At 29.3% G+C, this 25,146-nt stretch overlaps 1 protein-coding gene across 2 annotated transcripts in view; it reads right to left on the bottom strand.

Annotated features, from left to right (window-relative positions):
• The window catches only part of LOC101497945 (transcription factor MYB14-like), a 41,821-nt gene extending 38,941 nt beyond the window's left edge, over positions 1–2,880 (bottom strand). The window contains exons 1-3 of one of the 2 annotated variants that reach the window (XM_073366823.1): positions 2,577–2,880; positions 1,738–1,867; positions 1,065–1,613 (exon numbers count right to left, since the gene is read on the bottom strand). In XM_073366823.1, coding sequence (XP_073222924.1) covers positions 1,065–1,613; positions 1,738–1,867; positions 2,577–2,709 — 812 coding nt within the window. In that variant the 5' untranslated portion in view covers positions 2,710–2,880. Of the gene's footprint in view, positions 1–698; positions 1,614–1,737; positions 1,868–2,576 lie in introns of those variants that run through there. The other variant, XM_027333241.2, reaches the window with a different exon arrangement.
• Between the last annotated feature and the right edge of the window lie 22,266 nt (positions 2,881–25,146).

Raw genomic sequence — 25,146 nt, 5'->3', positions numbered from 1 at the left:
TTTTGCCTTTTTCCCTTTTTATCTCTCTTTTTTCACTTTCTTTTTATCTCTCTTTTTTCACTTTATTTTTATCTTTCTCTACAAAAATAAACCTCACACATTCATCTTTTCTTTCTTCCATAATTCCTGCTTCTTCCTTTTATTTAGTGATTTTAATTAAATTTTTTATGAAGTAACTTGAGCAACATTATCTCCTCACTTGCAATGTAACTTTTCATTTCATTCTTTCCCACAATGTAGAGTTTCAAATTTTGTCTTTCGTAAATCTAGTTAATGACTTAAAACAATATAGTTAACTCCTTTCACAACTTGGTTAATAGATTTGAATCAAACCATATAATCTGGTTAATGACTTTAAGAAACATGGTTAATATTATGAATAACTTGGTTAATGAATTTGAACTGAAAACTTGGTCATTCTAATCAAACAAAATATAAATTTGATTAATGACTTAAAACAATATAGTTAATTTCTTGAAAAACTTGGTTAATTGATTTGAACAGAAAGTTTAGTAATTCTAATCAAACAATATAAATCTGGATAATGACTTTAAAAAAAAAGTGGAAAAATAGAGATAAAAAGGGGGAAAAAAAAAGAGGAAATTAAATGAAGAGAGATTGTGTGGAAAATAAAAAAGAGGAAAATTAAATGAAGAGATAGATTGTACGGGTCACTTGTATTTATGTTTGTATTTGTATTTAAAAATGTGTTCAAATATCATTCTTCCACGTAATTTTATACATAATTTATTGGTTGAAAAAAAAACATAATTTATTGTTATTACAATTGAATAACTCTAACCTTATACCAAAAAATTAAAATAATTCCCTTTTAGCCCCTCACCCTCTAACAGCTGGAATCTATTTTTTCTTATTTTTTTATGCACATGTATATATTTCTTTTTATGCATCTGCATATTACATGACACTTATTATTACTCTTTACCAATGAATGATTTGGCTATTGAATTTAGTAACATAATTTAATTAAAAACATGTTTGATATCTTCCAAATTTAGTAACACCATCAAAATGTGTTCATGAAAAAGAAAAAAGTCTAGAACTCTGGCAAATCTGTTGATTCTCCTGATCTGATAAACAAATCATACCAAAAATCCATTCCATCATCATCATCAAAGGAATTTGAACTAAAACCATTATACTTCTCTTGATTTTGGAAAGTTTCCACTACAGGGTATTGTTGATTTGGCAATTCATTTGAAACTGTCCAAGAATTTGTTAGCATGGTGGAACTAATTTCATCATCAGTTACTGTCTCTGACCAAAAACTTTCATCAATTTCAGGCTTAGGCTCTTCACAATTAATGTTGTTGTCCATAAATTTACCTTGTGATGAAAAATCACTAGAAAAAGTGCAAATTGATGATGTAGTTTCCATTTCAAGGAAATAATTAGAAGGTTCTGAAGAAGATTGAGTTAAAGTACTTGAATTGGAATTGGTTCTATTGATTTTTGGTTTTGAAACTCTTTTTATGGTATTTGAATTTTGTTGACTATTGGTTTTGAGTAGTTTCTTCTTCAAGTGAGTGTGCCACACATTTTTTATTTCATTATCTGTTCTTCCAGGTAACTTTGCAGCTATTACTGACCACCTGAAAACAAGGACCAAAGTTTATTTAATAATTAATGCATCCTAATATGAGGCTAAGACAAATAAACTACAAAATGATGAATGCCATTGATATGAAAAAAGGAACCAATTGAATATATATATACCTGTTCCCTAGCAACTCATGCATCTTAATGATAATTTCCTCTTCTTCATTTGTAAAATTTCCTCTCTTAATATCTGGTCTTAAATAATTAATCCATCTAAGTCTGCAACTCTTTCCACATCTTAATAAACCTGTAGAATTGATAAGATAAGATAAATAAATAAATAAATAAAATCAACACACGAAAGATAATAACATTTCAAAAGTAACCTATTAAATATCCCAAAAAGCATTTTGTATTCCAAAAAATACTAGTGACCAAGCAAGTAGCTCAATTGGTGAACCGATAAACATTTAATATGTTTTAACGAAAATAACAATTAATATTAATTTTCCAAATATAGAGTAATAAATTAGTTGTCATTTTGGTGAACCGGAGTAGTAGGTAACTAAAGTCTTACTAAACACTAAAACTAACATAACAATTAATTTAGACTTAATTGCAGTTTTAGTCTCCTAATTTAGTTTAATTACGAAAATAGTCATCCCATTTTATTTCTCTTCAGTTTTGATCCCCAAACAAAATTTTGGTTAAAAATTTGATGAAATGTCATTTTTTTGTGCTTATTTAAGTCACACAATATCTAAAGATCTCGTGATGCAACAATTGTACCTAAGATCGATAATCATAAATGGTGTGATGTGACTTTAAAAATGACACTTCATAAAGTTTTTGACCAAAATTCTATTTTGGAACCAAAACTAGACTGTGACCAAAATTGAAGATAAATAAAATGAGAGAACTATTTTCGTGATTTAACTAAAATAAGGAGACCAACACTGCAATTAAACTACTAATTTATTAATATTTGTTTGAAAAAAAATCTAACAAATACTTACCGGCATGTTTGGGGAGGGCACGCCAATTGCTATGTCCATGTTTTTGTATGTAGGAAATGAGAATTTCATCTTCTTCTTGGGTCCAAGGACCCTTCTTCAATCCCTTTTTTTCACAACAAGGAGCTCTAACCATTTTCAAATTAGTAACAAGAAGCTATAAGAATATACTTTGTAGAATAAATATTCTTGTGCTCTCACTAGCTAGTTAAGTTAACTCTAGCTCTTATACAAAATAGGATTGTTCAACTTTGTTAACCAAGGCTAATATATATATCATTGGATACTCCGCACACCACTATTCAACATTAGCATATTGAATGGTCCACGACGTCGACAACCATAGTACACTTTTTTTCATATTCAAACCAATTTGGCTTTTAAACACACCTTCCTTGAAAGAGTCTCTATCTCACTTTGGAAAATCAAGATTTTTATTTTTGTTTTATAAAGACTATAATAATATGAAATTTGTTCTTATAAATTTTAAGTGGGACTTAGGAGTTAAAGATATCGTTACGTCATAACATGCATTTGAACATTCTATACATCGTTTTAAGGATAAGAAAACAACATCAACATGTCACGCATCACAAGTGACAATTTTTGTGTGGGTTCAGTTTCGTCTTTATATGTGTACTAAAAGTCTAAAACGGTGGGAGAAGTATTTATTTACCATTGACAAAGGTTTTAGATTTTTTATGTGAAAAACGATAAAAACTTTTTAGAGTTTAATTTATATGAATAGTTAGTGTAAAATTTTTATAGAGTATATAAATCATAATCAATTATGTAAGTCACTTTATAAATAGGTATGAAAAAGTCAAATATTATTAATAATATAATAGTTGCGATTGATTGATACTGTAAATTTTTTTTAGTGTCCATGTATATAAATTAAATTAAATTTTTTATAGTAATTTTTCATGGGGTGATTACGGTTAAGAGGGAAAACCCAATTCAAGATATTACAAGATAGAGATGGAAATTAGATGAGCGATGGAGATGATGATTATTGGTTACTTTAAAGATCTTTTCACTAATGATGAAGATAAGAATAATTCTTGCGTCACGGGTGCCTTTCCTCAATGGATTGACGAGAGTAGAAGATTGATGGAAATAGAGGTGACATTGAGCAACAAAGCTCCAAATGCCGACGATTTACATTCGATGTTCTACCAAAGACAACAGAAGGTGATCATGTTAGGCTTAATGGTTTCCTGAATTTAGAAAGGGTGATAAGATTCTAAGAAGACGGTTAATTTCGTAATCATGTTCTTGTATCATGTTCAAATCAACCAAGACGGTTAATGGTTTCATGATTTATAGAGTATATAAATCATAATCATGTTTGACCAAAATGCGATATCTCAAATTGTATCATGTTCAAATCGACCAAGACTCGTGTGAAAATTTCCCATGTTTTTGAGTTGGTTGCTCTATCAAGAGATAATAATGGAAAGACAATACTTGAAGCAATTGTGAAAATTATATTTGGTCTCCAATATTCCAGAGACAAGTTGTTGATACGAGTCCAACATTGGACCTTTGTGTTTTTTTTTCAAATCCAAATTAAAATCTTTCGTTCAAGAGAAAATTCAAAGAAAACTAGGTTTCAAGTTCCATATCCCACCGATTTAAATACTTTGAAAAATCCTTGTTAGAAGCAAAGGAGAAGTCATAAAATATTTTTCCAATGGGAATAACTTGTCATGCACCAATCAGTTTCCATATTCTTAAAAGTTTTTTTCCGTAAAACTGACAACGTAATCGGTGTATCACCCTTAAACAAGAGCTATATCAAATTAATAACACTAAAACTAATTGAATACAAATTTTATTAAGACTAACAAAATTACATTCAATCAAGGCTTGTGCACAAATTTCAAGATAAAGTTTTTAACCTTAGTCAAATGTTTCTACGTTAAAAACCTAATCTTTTATAAAAATAAAAACTGCAACAAAATCTTCAATTGAATTAGAATCAAGAAAAGATTCAATCTTGACATAGTAAATTTCTTCAATTTAATAAAAAAAAAACATATTTTTATGAAGGGTTAAATTTTAGCGCATATAAAATTTTGAAATTTTGTTTCTAGTTCGTGTAAAAGGAAATCACATTTTTTAGTCTCTACAAAATTATTCTACAATTTCTTTTAGTTCTTTCTAGAACGAAACATCTTTCAACTTCTAATTTTTTGAATTATTTTTTACAATCATGTTTATAACAATATTAAAAGTTCATTCACAAAAGTTTATAATTTTTTAAATTGTGATTAATTAAATATGAATTTTTTAAATGTCATATACAGAAGATAAAAGTACTTAGATTATGGACTTAAAAATTGAATATTAATCTATTTTTTGTGGAGGAACTTTTTATAGTGTCGTAAGTATGTTTGTAAAAAAAATCATTTTAAAAATATATTTTAGTGTTCTAGGAAGGACTAAAACTGCTTGCATAATAATTTCATAGAAACTAAGAACGAAATTTTAAAATTTTATATGGTCTAAAATCTTATTTAACCCTTTTATAATTACAAACAATTGTTTATAAATCACAATCAAATAAAAATTTATCATACAATTTTATTAAAATCAAATTGCTAAATGTAAGAGAGTAATTAAGGGTTGAGAAGAAGACACCAAAATTTATATTGGTTCGGCCACAATTGTGCTCGCAGGTGGCCTACTTCTAGTCCTATTCCCTATAAAATGATGAATTGTTGTAATTACAATAAGAAATTCCTTGAGCCAATTAAACAAAATCTTATATTTTTTTTATAGCAAAAATAAAGTGCAAAAATATCACATGATTATTTTGATATCCCAACTATGTTGGCATCTCAAATTAATCATCTATCATTTGCAGCACTCTAAAATATTATACGAAAATTTTTCTACAAATTTTTTGAATTTTTTAACAAGAAATAAATTAAATATGAATGTTTAAGCACATAAAGCTTAAGCATTCATATTTAATTAATCATTTGTTGAAAAATTCTAAATTTTTGTGCGGAAGTTGTTAAATATATTCTAAACATTATTGTAAAAAATCATTACAAATTTTAAAAGTTAAATAATAGTTTGTTTAAATTTATGGATAAAAAATAAAAAGGAAAATTTTTAAGGCACTAAAAGTTGATAAATTTTTTTATAAGGACTAAAAATAACATAGTAAGATTTTATAGGGAATACAACCTTATTTAACTCTGAAAAGTAAAATAAAATAATATACAAGATGCTTGTGGGGCTATGCCAAAACCCAAGAAAATAATCCTTAAGGATACACAAAGTAGTACATCATTAAAAATCTTACTAGGAAAACCCCTAGGGATAAAACCACGGTGAAGGGAAAAAGAGTGTAGTAAACACCTATAAATATCAATAAAATCTATATTAAGGGATACCCATCCCGTTTCTATTGAAAACATCAGAAATGTATGAAGGAAAAATATCCCACCAATATTTGTTAACAATGTGAAGTCCCAGTTTAGCAATTTGATTTGTACATTGATTCATCTCTAAAATATGAGATATAGTAAAACTCATTCTTTTAATCATCTCAAGAAAAATACGCCATCTATTTCTAATGGACCAAGGAACAAGGTTATTACTATTTTTAAAAGCCAAAACTTTCAATTGTGAATCAAATTCAATTCATAGAAATCGTCACTCATTCTTATAGGTTGTTTAATAGCAATCTTAACTTCCGAAAGCTCAACATGAAGTGAAATTGTAATCATCAAATTCACAACAAAACAATCCAAGGAAGCAACATAATTATTCATAAATATACCTCCACAAGCAATAGGATGAAGACATCCAAATGCAACACCATCAATATTACATTTAATCCAATACTCTTTGGGGGATGCCATATCACCTCATTGATGGTAAGCGCTTTAGGAGGATGAGCTCCAAGTTGAAAGGACTTGAGAATTTGAAATTTCTAAATAGAGTTGGAGATTGTGCTAGAAGTGTAATTTTCAGATAAAGATACATTGAAAATAATGATGTTGATAACAATATGAAAAACAGGAATCCTGCCTTCAAATTGAGCTTGATTTTTGCAATACCAAAGAATATCAATAGTAAAAATTATGTTGGCCAAAATAATATCTTTACATTGATGGAACCAACCTGTCACATATGACAAGAAGATTTTGAACCGAACCAATATCAATTTGAGAGTAAAAAATAGAGCTTAACCAAAACTAGAGCCTAATGGCAAAAGAGGAGGATAAAAAGAGATGAGTGATAGTCTCCATTTCACATTTATAGAGCTCACATTTTGAAATAATTTGACAACCTCGAGAGATTAAATTATCATCAGTAGACATCTTGTTATGGAGCAATCTCCAAAACGAGAGAGACTTGGAAGGAGGAATGTTATTATACCAAATAGCTTTGGCCCAATGGATTTGTTGCCCTAAATGCTTGAAGAATAGATAAACTTCCTTAAAGCTTTAAAATCTAGAGTTGTTTAATCTTCAAACCAGAAGATCCTCACATTCAAAATTTGGAATAGTAGTTTTGGTCAACAAGGCAACCAAGTGAGGGTAAGTATGTAAAAGAATATAAGGTACTTTCCAATGAAAATCTTGGATGAAATGATTAATCGTGGCATGAAGATGAGGTTACTTGTCCTCAACAATATTAAGTATAGAAACCAAATAATTGTCCAACCAAGTATTGACCCAAAAGTTAACATTGTCACCCTTGCCAAGTTATCATTTGTTGTTCTCGTATATAGTAGTTAACTTAGATTTGAGTGCAGTTCAGAAAGAGGAATCCATGTTATATTTAATATGCATATGGCTTCAAAAGACCCACCTTTTAAGAAGAATGGTCCAATGTTGACTAGAAGTAACTAGATCCCAAACAAGTTTAATAATAGCAGCATTATTAAGGTCTCTCAAAGACCTGATAACAAGACCACCTTTATTAAGAGGATGAAGATTTTTATGCCAGGAAACACTAACCAATTTTCTATTCACAATATCACCATACCAGATGAAATTCCTAATCCATTTGTCTACATCATTGAGAAGAAAAGTCGACCAAGAATATATGTGGAGGCTATAAATCAACATACCATGAATGACATTTTTCAACAATTGAATTATATTTGTGATAGATAGGAGAAATGTTTTCCAAGCTACAAGTTTAGTCTTGATGCAATCAACACTTGATTGTAACTTAGAAACTTTATGCATTCCCTTGTAAATAGGTATTCCAAGATAAGAGAATGGGAGATAGCCAATAGAAAACCCAAGCAAATCGGCTAAGATATTATGCCATCTAAAACAAAAAAAAATCATGTGTAAAGTGTAGATTTATTAAGGTTAATATTTTATCTGAATATATTGGCATATATATATAAAAATACTTTGAAGGTTGTTAACATTGGAAATATAAGCCTTGCAAAATATCATCAAATCACCGACATACATAACATGGGAAGGAGCAAAAATGCTTGTAGGACCATTTATCAAAGTAAAAGAGTTATCATCAACCAACTAGAATATAACCCTGCTAAGAACCTTTTAAGAAATGCAAAACAAAAGAAGAAATAAAAGGTCCCCTTGACTGACCCTCATTCGACAAGAAAAGTAGCCAACATACTTGACATTAACAAATATAGATAGCTTAGCAGACTTGAGAATGGTTTTAATCCAATGAAAAAACTTGTTGTTGAAACCAAAAGTCTGAAGAACTTTGATAAGAAAAGTTTAATATATAGTGTCAAAGTTTTTTCTTATATCAATCTTGAGAGCTAAATTTTCCACAATTGTTTTAGTTTGTAATATTAATAGTTTTTGAAGCGAGACAAATACAATCACCAATATACATACCTTGAATGAATCCCCTTTGATGAGGAGAAATGATATGAGGCATAAAAGTGACAAAATAATCAACAATAACTTTAATAACATTTTTGAATTTTAAGTTGGCAAACACAAATGATCTATAATGCTCCATTTTACTAGGAACGACAATCTTATGAATAAGCACAACAACATTGGAGTTATAATTAAGAATAATCAAATACTGGACATAGAATTGGAGAACAACCTAGAAAACATCATGTCATATCACATCCTAATACTTTTGATCTACTAGCAGTATTATCCAAGCAAATAGGTGTACTTAAACTGCTAGCAATGGAAAATTCAATCTTGGGGCGCCAATACTCTTGTGCAAAGCCATTAATACAAACCTAGACCTAAGAAGTTGTTTGCTGTTGATGATTGGCGTTAAAGTTGTGAGTCCGCGTGAAAAGTTTCAAATATCCAAGATTAGTATTCCATGAACTAATTGATTGGATACTTCTAAGGTCTTCAACGAAAGAGAAAGATAACTCATAGAATACTTTACCTAGTGTGATCAACCCCCACGTAACCAAATATTTCCATAACTCAAGTAATTTATTCTACAATTCCCCAACCTTTAAAGGTGTTGCACCCTTTGTCCAAATTATACAACCATGACGATTATTTTTACATGCAACAAGAAAAAGAACCCACGGCAAAATTATTTATAGGGACGCAAACACCGAAACCAAGACAACATCAATGCTGAACTGCAAGAGAACCAACACAAACTAAGGCAAGGTAAGCATGAAACACAACAAGATGATCATAACCGACAAGACGAAGGTAAACATAAAGATGAAAGTGAAACAATAATAAATAAAAAACATGAAACCAAAATCAAAACAACCGTGAACGACGAGACAAAAGCAAAAACTAGAATAAAAACGAACATGGGCGACGTTAACGTCAAATTTTAACGTTGATAGTGATGCAGCTCTAGGGTTTTTTGAATGGTTACTACACTAGGGTTTTTCATAACTGTAAAATCATGTGTTTTACAATCAAACAAAACTTTATCAAATAGTTTAATCAAATTTAATCAATATCAAATTGGTAAATGTAATAGAGTAACGATTGAGAAGAAGATAACAAGATTTATATTGGTTTGACCACAATTGTTCTTGCAGGTGGCCTAAATTTTGTCCCTTTATCAATCAATAAGAGACTTTATTCTAATATCAATAAAATATCAATAAATGATTAATTGTTATGATTACAATATAAAGCTCCTTTATCCAATTTGCTTCAATGCTTTATTCTCCTTAGGAATCTTGAATTCTTCTATTTTTGAAAACCCTTCATGACTCACGTTGAATTCTATCATGATACAGTTGAAAAATCTAACCTCTATGAAGCATTCACCCTTATATCTTCATCTTTCAATGATTCTGCTTCTTCGATATTGGAAATTCGAAGGAAACCTAAAAACCTCAAGGTTCCCAATTAGAGTGAAAAGAAATTCCTTATTTTCCTTTTCACTTGTTTGTAGATGAAAACCCTATCATTCAATCTCACAATCTATTGAACACTCAAAAATACAAAGCTCAACTTAGATAAGAATCTCACAAACAATCACTCACACCAAAGGTTAACTAAGAGTTTTCAATGTGGTCTTTAAATGAATGAATTTTGAGAGTTTTTCAAAATTAGTGTTAGATTAGAATGAATGTAGAAGAAGAGTGTTTATAGTAATTAGTAATTATATTAGTGGAAGAAGATTAGGAAGGAAAGAAGATTAGAGTATTAAAGGAAGATGAAGTGGTCTTATTAGAATGAAGGTAGAAGAAGAGTTTTTCACTTAGACCATATTAGTAATTATATTGTTTCAAACAATATTAACAAGGATCAAATTCAGAACATGTCGGATCCAATACTCTTTTGATCACTAGATTAAACTATTGAAGTTATAATTCTTCATTTACAATCTTTTTATATCAATTAAAGTATTAACATTGATCACTCGATCAAAATTTATTTCCTCTCTCCTAAAATAATTGTAGCTTTTATGGTTATTAATCATTAGTATATTAGATTTACCATAAATGAAAACCGAAGAAAAATAATTTGTGAGTGATATACATTATATTAATTAGAGGATGTAGTTGATAAAAATGATTAAAATTGCATTGCAAACTCAGAGGTTGTTTAATTTGTGTAAATATTTCTTATTTTCTTATTTTAAAATTTGTGTTAATTTTATTTGTTAATAAGAAGATAAGAGACTTTTGAAATGAACAATTATCTATATTTTTAAAATCAATGAATAACCTAAAAAAAAAATTGTTTTAACAATCATTTTTTTGAATAAACAAGCAATGAGAAAATAATATTAAAACATTATACTACTATAATGGAAAGTAGTTTTGAAGAAAAAAAATCGTAAATATACAAAAAATTTATTGAGTGAATCTTACATAAATGTATATTGTCTCCGTTTTAAAAAGAGGGTTATTTAAAGTTTATGCATATGTTAAGATATACAACAAAAAAGAAAAATAATAATTATTTTATCAAATTATCTTTATTAAGTATTAGAAGTAGTGTGCATAGTAATAATTAAATGACATAACTAGGAAAAAAATTTAAATTTACATTGACAATTAAAATTGACATTCATTTTAAAAAAAAATTTATTTACTAAGTAACAATTATTGTGAAACATAAAAATTTATGGTGATGATAGAAATCGAACTCATAATCTCTTATCACTCTATTCTTTAACTTATTTATACCATCTATAAAAATAACTTTATATCACCACTGAATTTTTTGTTCAACAAGTAGTCTCATGATTTCCCTCTTTAATTGTAGTCTCCTCTACAACCTAAAATTAATACTCCATTGGTTCCTTATTATAAAATCCTTTAACATATAAAGATATGTGTTACTTTTAAATATATTTACTCTCCAGTTATTAATACCATAAAAGAATTCTTTTAACTTTTCAAATGGTAAATTAAATAGGAATTATCTGATAAAGAAATAATTAATTCATATAATTTTAAAAAAAATAAGTTTCGTATATATATATAAAAAAAAAAGAGTAACTAAAAGATGGTGACTAGATCAATTAATTTGGAGCAAAATGCCAAAATTAGTAAAACGGACACAATTTCTGCCTCTGTGGAGTCTGCGCCGTTATTGATTTGGTCATGAAATATGATAATGCATGAATATACATTTTATAGCTGGAGCCTTGAGGTAGCAGAATTGATTTTGATCATTTAGCCAGCTAAGGGGTTAGAATAATTTAGACTTTAAAGTTCTTGACCAATAGATTATGGGAAAAATAATATGAAATGCACTTAAATCATGAAATCGTCCTATCCTGCAAATGCTTTTTTTTTTTTAAAAAAAATGAAAATAAATTAGTTTTTATTAATCAATGTAATCTCAATAAAAATTATTTTTATTGTCTAAATTATGCTATATAAAAATTAAAGTAGATAATCTAAAACAGAAAAGTTAGATTAAACAACGATATTTTAAAGAAATTATTATTAAATCAGATGAGATATTAATATTTGCTTGTATTTAATTCTGAAATAATAAATTTAATTTAATTTATAATTCATTTTATAGGGAGTAGATAATAGTTATACTCTTATCATTTAAGAGTTTGGATTATCTCAATCAAAATTTTTATTAATCTCTATCGATCATCTCTATTTCTTTTTATTTTATTTTGTAATTTTTTTTGTTGGATCGAAAATTTATATTATATATATATCATTCATGTAAAATTTTACATAAATATAAAATCATTTGATATATTATTGAAACTCATGAAGATTAATAGTGTTCAATAAAAAGTACGGAATACGTTAATTTTGATATATCTCAATAACATATAAAATGATTTTATATTTGTGCAAAACTTTATATGTATGATCTATAAGATATAAACTTTCAACCAAATGAATTTTTTTTTGAATATATATATGATTGATAGGAATTGAGAAAGTTTGAATTGCGATGATCCAAACTCAGCTTTTAAAACCTCCCACTTAATTTTAGAGGTGTCTAAACGCACTATCCAACCCAGATCGTACTGGTCCAAAAAGATAATAATATTGTTTGGTCTAGGCTAAAAATCCTGCATTATGGGTTACCAATTTTGTTAGAATCGATGACTACCCGAATCTAGAGGGAGATGGATATATTCTTTGCATGCAATAGAGAAAAGATTTTTTTTAATTTTTCGCATAAGGAGTACTATGCTTATTGGAACTATTAATGAAACCTAGTTAAGAATCTCACAAACAATCACTCACACCAAATGATTTCTAAGAGTTTTCAAAGAGTTCTTTGTATAAGGAATAATGGAGAATAAATGAATGTTGTGCTATGCATGAATGAGAAAAAAATGTTTTTATATGTGGTAATGTGTGAACCGATCTGATGTCGTAAAAATCAGAAAATTTCATGCGTGATTCAAATTAACCATAAATGTGATTCGATTCACACAATAAAAAATAATACAATGATTCAAATCAACTTAAATTTCTATTTAGAGGATTCCAATCATTCTCAATTAGGTGATTCAAATCAAACTTTAACGTGATTCGAATTTAAATATATATATATATATATATATATATATATATATGTATATATATATATATATATATATAGCTATATAAAAATTAAATTCAATAAATATTTAACGGTTAGTATATATAACTGATAAATGTTGATATTGTTAGGTTGAACGTCTTGTCCTGATTCGAATTCAAGATCTCATAGTTGTTTGAGTTAATTATGGTGAATTATTTATTTTTTTCAAAAAAAAAAATTAAAACAAACATGAATATGTAATTTTTATTGTATTTTTTGCTAACATTTAATTATAAATAAGAAGACAATGTACTAATAATTTGAACCTAAGGATAAATAGTTTAAGAATTTATATTTAAATAAATATTTTATTAATGTTGGCTTATATAGTTGCCTGAAGTTCAGTCAGGCTAGTCTGTCACAAGCTGAAGTTTATGTGGTCTAGGCTTAAAACCCCTCTACTTCAAGCTCAAAACGTGATGCTCAAATTCTACACTTTTTGGCAGTCATTTTAATTGCTCACTTGAGTGGGTATTTTAAATTATTGATAATAAAATATTTTAAGTTATTAATTTCAACTTTTCCCTATTTCATTTCTTGACTATAAAACGTGATTATACAAAAAAGGTACAGATAGGGTAGGGTAGGTTATATTTTTGAAGTTTGAGTATGAAATGTTAATGCAATAGTGGTTCTTAGTTACAATCATTTAATTGATGTTTTGATGATAAATAAATAAACAAATGAAAATAATTTTTAACTATATTTGTTAAATATGCAGATTAAATTAAAAAAACAAAAATTTATATTAACGACTATCTATTTTAAGGTAACATAAATATGAGTAAATTAGTGATAATAATATAAGTGCTTTAAACAAAAAAAAAAATAAATAAATTATCATTTAATAAACAATGATTATGTTTACCAAATAGACTAAGTCATGATATAGCAATAACAAGTATTGTGAACAAGTATATGACAATTTACAGTCCGAGTTAAAACATTAAAGACAAATGAAATATAAATCAGTAATTGACCATTTGATCGCAAAGGAAATAACACCACAATTATCATTTGCATGGCTAAGGTTAACTAAGAGTCAGGTTCTTCATTGATTCTCTGACTTAAAACCAAAGAATAAAGCTTTGAATGAAACTTATGTTAGAGTGAATGCTTTGATTTATAGTCAACTCTATTAAGTCAAACTTTTGAGTCTAGTACTTTGAAGAAGTCACCATCTTTGTATCCTCTTATGACTAGAAAAGATAAACAATGAAATCAAAGTAATACTCTAAAGAATTTGTTAACCTTGTGTCTAACTCTGATAAACGAGCTCTCAACACGCCTCTACTTAATCTGATTACAAGCTCACTTTGATGTTTATGCTTCTAATAAATATGGTAGTTGAATGTCTGGTCAACGCTTCAAATCAACACTCTAATAAAGTCAATGCTCCGTTAAAAAGTTAACTATCTTGAATCATTTAAACCCATAACCACGGAGAAGACAACTTTCGTTGCTCATCAAATATCAATTTATCGTCTTACTAAAGAAGCACATGACATTCTCTAATATCCGTTTTCTTAATTCAATATACATTGAATTAATTATGAAGACACACATATATATATATATGGACATATCTTAAATGTTGATTTGTCTTAAATGTTAATTCAAGATCTCCAACGGTGATATCCTCAACGGATACATTCCTCAATATTTAAGTAGAAATCGATTAATATGAAAGAAAAAAAACAGAGAAAATGGAAAAGATAATGTTCTAAGATGAATTCTTCAAAATCCTAGAACAAATCAAAATAAAATAATGAAAGAAAAATCCTCTTAGTAGAGAATTATTAGAATTGATGTAAATTAACCAATGTGTTCCATACACTTGAATTGATATATGACTTGAAAAAGTAAAATCTTTTCAATGAGAGTTAGAATTCTAGAAACATATTTTGTGTCAATTCAGACACAAGCTGGAATTGATATAAATCAGCTCGATAGTGAAAACAACTCTTCCATCCATAAAAGATACTTGAAGAGGTGTAAAAATACTTATGAACCTCAACAAAAGCTTGTCAAAAAGTTGAGAAGAGTGCTAACGGTAATTCTAGAGAGGCATAAGAAAAATACTCAAAGTTCGAAAAGGTAAAATAAATAATATTTGTTTGCTATTGTTTAAATAGTGAATTAAGTCATCGATTGTACTGAGACAAACTCTATTTGTTAGGGAAGAACCAGATGTAGCAACAATTTATTGTGAATTAATATAAAAATCTTTTTGTTTCTTTTCTATCTCCACTATATTATTTAATATAATTCTTTAGGATTCAATTTTACTTTACTTAAACTGTTTTATAAAAAGAACACACTCTTTTGGTTAAATAACTCGAATAATTTTCAGAAATGACATAACACATTTCTAACCCCTCATTTTTTATGTTTTCAAAAACCTTCACGATCTACTTTGAAAATGTTAAATTTGATTTTGATATTCTATTATGTGTTATATATCTATTTTTAAAATGAACTAACCTTTTTCATAATTTGACAAGACATGAAAGTTTGTTTAAAACTATATTTAACTAGTTTTTAGGAAAATCTACATCACTCTAGTAGTGAGTTGTACAACCTTTTGTGAATAGACTAATAAGTTAATGTCTTAATAAATTTAAGTTCTTGTTTAATATCAAGCATGAAATTTTAAAGAATTTAACATTACATAACATCTTATTTTAATTTTACTTTATTATAATACTCTTATATATGTCAAAAACCGATATAGATCAATATATTTAAATTACAAAAAATGTAAATAAATTTATGATTTAAAACAAAATACAAAATTTAATATTACAATAATAATAATAATCATCACAGTAATTTATTTATATTTTTTTAAGTAAGTTGATTTAATAAGTCTAATTTTTAACTAAATAACTTTCTTAAAATTCCGACTAGACTTAAATCTATCATAGAATAAATAATTGATTCTTATCCATCGATCTTAAATATTTTCAACTCTATCCGTAGCCCTTAAATTATTTCCTGTCTTTTTCTTTTATAAATAAAATTATTCCCTATTGTTTCCATTAAAAACAAAAAATTTAAATTATTGTGATTATACTTTGAGTTGAATATATAAAAAAGAATAATGCAACATAAAGGTTTGAACATGACACGATACATGGTGGCCCTCATCCATCCACACAATAAGACCGGTAATTTGTCACTGCTGGTGGGCTGCCACCAGGTCGAGCATGCAAATAATAATAATAATTGTAATTTGTCACTCTTTGTAATTTTTTTCTTTCTAATTTCATCTTTAACATTTCGGTTTCTTTCACCTGTGGTCCTTGAAAAAATTTGTCCAAAAAGATTAAGGTGATATGCTGACGTAGCATAACCTTATGTGGATTTATGAAAATAATGTAGCAATTTTTTTATTTATTTATGACTCATTAATTATATCACATTAATTAACTAAATAATATAAAATAATTTTCAACAACAAGCTCCAACCATGAAAAATACCAAGCTTTAACCCCAAATTTCCCTGCAAAAAACAATTACAACAAACCTATAATTATCTCATATTGAAATCCAAATCCAGTACTCCAACAAATGAGATCAGGGAAAAAATAAAAAAATGTTTGATAGAAAACAACAAACCCAAAAATTTTCAAAGAAGATGTGTGAAGAAGAAGATGAATGTGTTGTTTATGACGATTGAAGATGAAGAAGACACTTTAGCTTTTTGGAATATTCGGTTTCTTCCAAGCATCAAAATTGAAAGAATATCATATAATAGGGATAAAATTTAATTTATTTTACGGGAACTCAAAATAAACTGACCCTTATCAATTACAGTGACCAACAATACTATTGTTTAATGCTTGTTGGAAACCAAGAACATTCTTGGTTTTGAGTGTTAGAAAATGGAGAGCATTTAACGTTCTCCGTATTTAGTTTTGTAATTCACGTTAAGTTTTGATTGTATGTGATCAACTAACTAACTAACTAACCACTTGTTTAGTTAATTAGTTAGGTAGAAGGTAGTTTAGAAACAATGTAATAGAAGCTATGTATAAATAGCATATTCATCCCTCAATAATTATAACATATTCATATTCATTCCATTCCTTTTCTGGTTTACTTCCATTACAAACAACTTGAAACTCTAACAAGTGGTATCCATAGAAAAGTTTCAATCCCAAAGAGTGACAAACACGAGTGAAGTGTGAGGATCAAACACGAGTGTAGTGAGAATGGGTTCAAGTGAAAACAATGGAAATTTTCCAGCCCACATGCCACATTTTGATGGAAAAGATTAGGATAGATGGATAGTGCAGATTCGAGCATTGTATCGATTTCAAGAAGTGTTGAAAATGATAGAGAAATGTTTTGAAGATCCGGGAGTCAATCCAACAGAGGAGTAGAAGTTGAATTTTAAAGAAAATAAGAAGAAAGATTGCAAGGCCACCTTCATTCTTCATCAATACCTTGACATGACCAACTTTGACAACATTTATGATGCAAGAAGTGCAAAAGAAGCATGGGACATTTTGGAGAAGTTTTATTCTAGAGGAACCAAGGTCAGGAAAGTGAAATTGCAGACCTTACAAAAACAGTTCGAATTGTTGCAGATGGAGGAACAAGAGAAGGTTTCAGATCTGATTTCAAGATTGAGGAGTATCACAAATCAGATGGCTAGCTGTGGTGAGAAGCTTACTGAACATAAACTATGAGAAAAGATATTGAGATCGTTGCATCCCATATTCGATTATATTGTGTGTGCGATTGAAGAATCTAAAGACATTTTCACATTGAGTCGTGAAGAGTTGTAGGGAACTCTAGAAGCAAGAGAGTTGAGAATGGATGAAAGGAGTGGGGGTAATTATGGGAATCATGCATTGGTAGCATATGCCAACAAGGAAGGAGACCAGAAAAAGAAATGGAGGAAGAATAAAATTCAAGAAACCTGAAGATAAGTCTGAATCTTCATCAAAAGGAGGAAACTCGAGTGGTAAATCAAAAGGAAAATCAAGAAATTTTGACAAGAAAAAGGTGTAATGTTACAAATGTGAGACGTTTTGACATTTTACAGATGAATTTTGGATTGACAAAAGAGGGAAACATAAGAAGAAAAAAGAAGATGAAACATGTGCTGCTCAAGAATGTTCTTCGTCAGACTCAATTACAGTCTTGTTGTTGGCAACCACAAAGGGAGAACGTTCTCCGTTTTTAGTCACAAACGAAGAACGTTCTTCGTTTTCAGACAAAGTTTTGTTAATGGCTACCACAAATGAAGAACATTCTTCATCCCAGGTATGGTTCCTCGATATTGGTTGTTCCAATCACATGACAAGTCATAATGAATGGCTGGTAGATATTGATACATCAAGAAGGAGCAAGACCAGGTTTATTGATGATAGAACCTTGGAAGCTGAGGGAGCTGGCAACATGGTAATTAAGAGAAAAAATGGGAAGATAGTAATGATTGAAAATGTATTGTATCTGCCAGGAATGAAGAGCAATTTACTGAGCATTGGGCAGCTAATTCAAAAAGAGTTTTAGGTGATCATGAAGAATGATGCCTTAGAAATGTATGATGGACATAAGAAAATGATACTCAAGGCTCTTCTTTCAAAGATCATAACCTTTGTCATCAACATACAAGCTGTTGATATTCAATGTTTGAAGGCAGCAAGCTCAATTGATGAAAATTGGCTGTGGCATTCAAGATTTGGCCATCTTAACTTCAGAAGCTTGCAGCAGCTAGGAGTCAAGAAGATGGTGAGTGGAATTCCTATGATTGATGTCCCTAAGAAGGTGTGTGAAGTATGTATGGCAGGTAAACAATCAAGAAATTCCTTTCAATGAAAAGTGCAAGCAAGAGCGAAGAACGTTCTTGGGGTGATTCATAATGACATATACAGACCATTTGAAGTGCCATCATTAGGAGGTAATAAGTATTTCATAACTTTTGTTGATGAGTTTAGTCGAATGTTGTGGATTTATTTGATTAAAACCAAATATGAAGCATTAGAGATATTCAAAACCTTCAAGGTTAAAATGGAGAAACAAAGTGGAGAATCTATCAAAGTGTTAAGGACATATGGAGGAGGAGAATATACTTCACATGAATTCAAGGATTTTTGTGTCAAGAATAGAATTGAACATGAGGTAACAACTCCCTACACACCTCAACACAATGACCTACTTGAAAGGAGAAATAGAACCATTCTATACATGACTAGAAGCATAATAAAAGAGAAGGGTCTACCATATAAGTTTTGGGGAGAAGTTGCATCAACTGTTGTCTATATTCTGAATAAATGTCCAACAAAGAAAAAGGAGAAGGTACCAAAAGAGATCTGGAGTGGAAGAAAGCCAGCAGTGGGGCATTTAAGAATATTTGGTGCTCTATGTTTTAAACATGTATAGACCAGAAGAGAAGAAAGTTGCAGGACAAAAGTGAAGCAATGATCTTGGTAGGGTATCATCCAACATGTGCCTACAAACTATATGGTTCTATCAGAGGCAAGGTGGTGGTCAGTATGGATGTCAAGATTGTTGAACATGAAAGCTGGAATTGGAAACATAAGCAAATTGCCAACAGCCAACACTGGGATTGGGAGCAAGCAACCAACAACACAAACCAACCTTCACAAATTCCTTTGCAGGTACATAATGAGCAGCATACCAATGGAAATAGAAATGAAGAAATAATTGAATCAAGTAGATCCCAAAGAACAAGAAAGTCACCTACTCATTTACAAGAATTTGAAGTGCACAATGACAATAAAGTTGACAGCAGTGGAGATTTAGTACATTTTTCCTTATTTGCTGATGCAGAACCTTTAAATATTGAAGAGGCGTATTGAAGAAAGGACCTTGGAAGAAAGCAATGGTGGAAAATACTGATGCAATTGAGAAGAATCAAACATGGTACTTGACAGATTTGCCTCCAAAACAGAAGCAAATTGGAGTAAAGTGGGTCTATAAGTTGAAGCTGAATCCATATGGAACAATTGCTAAGTAAAAAGCTAGATTGGTTGCCAAGGGATTCCTACAAAGAGCATATATAAACTATTCTGAAGTGTTTGCTCCGATGGCCAAAATTGAGACAATCAGGCTTGTGATAACACTAACATATGCCAGGGCTGGCCGATGTGTCAGGTTGATGTGAAATCTGCATTTTTGAATGGATGACTGGAAGAAAAGGTGTATGTCTCTCAACCACCAGGATTTGTGATTTAGGGAAATGAGGATAAAGTACTTAGATTGAGGAAAGCTCTATATGGTTTGAAGCAAGCACCAAGAGCTTGGAACAAAAGAATTTATTCATTTCTAATTGGCATTGGATTCATCAAATGCACAGTGGAATATGGAGTTTATGTGAAGCATTCCACATTGAATGGAGAGCCTGCAATGATCTTGTTGTGCCTATATGTTGATGACTTATTGGTGACTGTCATCAACAACAAGACAATTATAGAATTCAAAGAAATCATAAAGGATGAGTTTGAAATGACAGACTTGGACAAATTAAGCTACTTTCTGGGCATGAAGTTTGCTGAAACTGAAGAAGGTCTGATGATGTATCAGAAGAAGTATGCTAGAGAAATCCTAAGAAGATTCAATATGGCTGATTGCAACCCTGCAGCCATTCCAATGGAGATCAATGCAAAGCTGTAAATAGAAATTGAAGAAGGGTTGATTGATTCAACCTTATTCAAACAAGTTATTGGTTCCCTAAGATACTTGTGCAATACAAGGCCTAACATCTGCTATAGTTTGGGTGTGCTAAGGAGATTCATGGAGAGACCCAAACACTCTCATTGGCTGGCAGTTAAGAGAATCATGAGATATATCCAAGGCATAATTGGGCATGTCATTATATTTGCAACATATTTGAAAAATGAAAATGAAGACTTAGTGGGATATTCCGATTCAGATTGGCTGATATAATGACCAATGCCTTGAGGACAAGTAGATTTGAAGAGCTAAGAAGATTGTTAAGTGTAAAATCACCTAGAAACTTGAATTGATGGAAAGTGTTGGAAACCAATAACATTCTTGGTTTTTAAATGTCATATGCTCAAAATAGAAATCTTTAAAATATAGATTTAGAAATTAACTTTTGAGCTCATTTTTTGTGAAATTTTTTTTTATAATGTTGTAAACTGAAGTAACAATGTCGATTTACAAGAAAGGGGGGTTTGAATTGTAAATATGCCTTTTAAAAATTCCTGTTAAAACTTAAGAAAATAACTCAAGAATGATCTTGGTTATGAAACAGAAAACGGAGAACGTTCTTGGTTTATGTTATAAAACAGAGAACGTTCTTAAATTAGCAGAAAATCAGTTTCTATTTTATCTTAAATGATTAATGCAATATAATAAAGAAGGAGATAGGGAAGAGAATACCACACAAAGATTTATCCTGGTTCACCCAACGTGGGTTACGTCCAGTCCTCACACTGTGAGATTTTCCACTAAGTGTTTAAAATGAAGAGCCTCCTTAATCTTACAACACCTAGAATAGATCGACGTTGATCTATTTCTTTCTTAATTACTTTCCACCAAGAAAGCAATTACAACACCTATCTAACCTTGATAGGAAGCAATCTTAAACAAACTATAAAGAAACTCTTATAGTTTGAGTTTTTACAAATAATTGAATTTGACAGAATCTGATATTGCTTAACTCTTGTTTGAGAATAGATTCGTTACAGAGATTTTAATGACAATTTCGCAGCTGGTATGTGAGTTAGCAGCAGTAACAGTTTCGCGAATTTCAGAAAGTGATGTTGCCTCTGTTTTTGCAGAATTTCAAGCTTATGTGAGATTGTATATTGTTGGTTACTTAGCACTTGAATTTCTTGCTGAGAACTGGGATAATGGCCTTCTATTTATAGGCTGTAGATGTACTTGAATGAAGGTACAAGAGCTGTTGGAGAAACTATGCTTTTTGACTGAACCGTTATTTTTAGAATAAAAATAATCCTTCTTTGAAAATAGCTTTTTGACTTTTAATGGTTTAGCATTTAAAGCATCTCAGTCCTTTCTTTGACGTTTCTTCATTGATCTTGGATGGTACATTATATGTCTTGAGTCTTGAGTGTAGCTAGAGAAGGTTGGAGAAGATTAGGAACGAATTGCAGACTGAAACAGAGAGAGTGCAAGGCTGCTGTTGATGTGCAGAAAAACGGAGAATGATTAACGTTCTTGGTTTTATCAGTTTGAACTTTCTTGAGCTTCAATAATCATTCTGGAGTTCCCGTTTTAAATGTTCTGTATTTCCTTTGTTCTTGTCTTGTCATATACCCAGTTTGATCAAGTTTTCTTGATATTTGAATTTTGGAATTCTTAGGCAGTCATGACTTTTGTCCATCTTTGAACCCTTTGATCTTTGTGATGAAGTATCCTTTTTCAGTCTGGATTATTCGTACTTGTTCCTTGCCGTGTACTTATTAGATATGAAAAATTTCCAGAGCAAACTTTTTATCACATGGATAGAAAAGATTTGACCAACTTGCTGTGATGGATAATTTGGTGAAGCTGAAGATCATTCTCTGTTTATGATGCAGAATGATCTTGTTGTTGTCTTTTCTTGTATTTGCTTGATTCTGCTCTTAATTAAATCCACTCAAGAACACAAGTTAAATTAACATAACATTTAGAATCATAATTGACATTCTTAATTAACCTTTGTTTATTTTCATCAAAACTTTAAAATAGAGAGTTTGTCTCATTTATTATCAAACTGAAGTTCAACTGGCTGATATAATGACCAATTCCTTGAGGACAAGTAGATTTGAAGAGCTAAGAAGATTGTTAAGTGTAAAATCACCTAGAAACTTGAATTGATGGAAAGTGTTGGAAACCAATAAAATTCTTGGTTTTTAAATGTCATATGCTCAAAATAGAAATCTTTAAAATATAGATTTAGAAAGTAACTTTTGAGCTCATTTTTTGTGAATTTTATTTTTATAATGTTGTAAACATGTATGCAAAACAATCATTTAAAAACATATGTTGATACTCCGATATAGACTAAAATTGATTATATAATAATTTTGTATGGACTGCAATATATGATTCTCTTTACAAAAATTAAAAACTAATTTCAAAAATATATAAAAATATGTTTGTTATAGTTTTTGAATGTACATATTTATATTTCTAAAAAATTTATTAGATGTTTACATAATAATCATGTGTATTTATTTCTTTTTGCCAAGCATTTTTTATTTATCTAGGCTATAAGCACCCTATAATACTACTTTATTTGCTTTACCATGTTTGATATTTTTTCCTTTAGTTGTTAAACATTTTGGTAACTATTTTTTATATGCCATATTCAAAATGTAAAATAAATTCATTCTAAACTGATAAAAATTGATTCGGATTGGATCTAATTTTATTTTAAAACCAAACTGATCTGTTGAAATGGATGATACGGTTTTTTCTCTCAAAACTGACTGCAAAAATCCTTAACCGCCTATTTTCTTGCGCATAGCCTAAATTTGACTTTTCTTAAAAATCAAAAAATCCGACTTACACCAAATTGGTAATTACTTTTTCAACTACACCATATTGGTAATTACTCATTGAAACTAGAGTTGTCAATTTGACAAGCCCCTTAATTATTGGACTCAGTACATATATTGGGGGGGACAAAAAAATTTATAATTTAAAAGGTCTCCAAAAAGTAAGGCCTAGTCCCCTAAAATTTTGGGGGTTTAGTAAACCTATAGGCCCATGTTTTAAAAAAATCAATACTTTTTTTAAAAAAAATTTTGATAATTTATTTTTAAAATTTTTTTTGATTTTTTCACCGATAAAAAAATTTCGACTTCTTTTTCGAAAAATTTTTATTAGAGAAAAAAAATTGATTTTTTTTTGAGAATTATTTATTTATTTTTCTCACAAAATTTATTTCAAAAAAAAATATTTTTTTATTTTTTTCGGAAAAATAAATTTCAAAAATTTTTCAAGAAAAAATCTCAATATTATCAAAATATTGGAGGCTTTGAGCCCCATGAAATAATGGGCCAAGATTTAATTATTTTTATGGGGAGCCTAATATTAAGAGTTTAATAGGAAAAAAAATTAAAGAAACCTAATAGTTGGGGGTTTTTTGACGGCTCTAATTGAAACTACACCAATCAAGTAAAAAATTATATGTATGTCATGTTCACAATCAACAATCAACTCAGGATAACATTTATGGTTTTAAGCAACAGTAAAAAAAACTATTGTTGTAACACTGAAAATCATTGTCAAAACCATAGGCAACAAATGGTAAGACAACAATTTGGAAAAAGTCCCATAAACACCGGTGGTCTTTCCTTTATGAAACAATTTAAAGGTGCTAAAAGATACCAAACAAAAATATATGTTTTTATTAAAACATTCATCTTATGATTGTAAATCATTTGATTAATATTAAGTTGAATTATAAATAAATTAAGTCAAATAAAATAGTTTAGAAAGAGTAGAGACACAATTATTTTTGTTATTGCAAAAGTGTTGGAAGATTATTTGCTAAGCGTGGAGTTTAAGTTGGAAGACAAATATTTATATTAAAGATATCTATTTTAAGATAACATAAATTATGAGTAAATTAGAGTTAATACTTTAAGTGTTTTTAACAAAAAGAATATTATCACCTAATAACCAAGTAATTATGTCTACTAATAGAGTAAATAATAATATAGCAATAAGAAGTATTCTAACAAGCATAAGATAATCTGCAGCCCGAGTCAAAGTGTTAAAGATAAAGGAAATACAATATATGACTTAAGACCAAAGAAGAAAAGCTTTACATGAAGTCCTGGTTAAGTCAAACTCTTGAGCCCATAAAAGATAGACAAAGCAATGCCTTAAAGAATTTGAAGAAGTTGTGTCTTACTATATTAAATGCGCTCTCAATGTACCTTTGCTGAATCTTATTACAAGTTTACTATGATGATTAAACGTCTAATAAATTTGGTAAACCAGTTGACCATCTGGTCAACGCTTCAAGTTAACACTTTGACAAAGTCCACATTCTATTAAGAAGTCAACATTTTAACTTCCTCTCCTCATCATAGTCTCTCCTCATCGTAGTTGACTAA

Source organism: Cicer arietinum, chromosome 4 (assembly GCF_000331145.2).
Source record: "Cicer arietinum cultivar CDC Frontier isolate Library 1 chromosome 4, Cicar.CDCFrontier_v2.0, whole genome shotgun sequence".
Taxonomy (NCBI): domain Eukaryota; kingdom Viridiplantae; phylum Streptophyta; class Magnoliopsida; order Fabales; family Fabaceae; genus Cicer; species Cicer arietinum.
The sequence above is the reverse complement of the archived record's forward strand: the minus strand, read 5'-3'. Positions and strand labels throughout refer to the sequence as shown.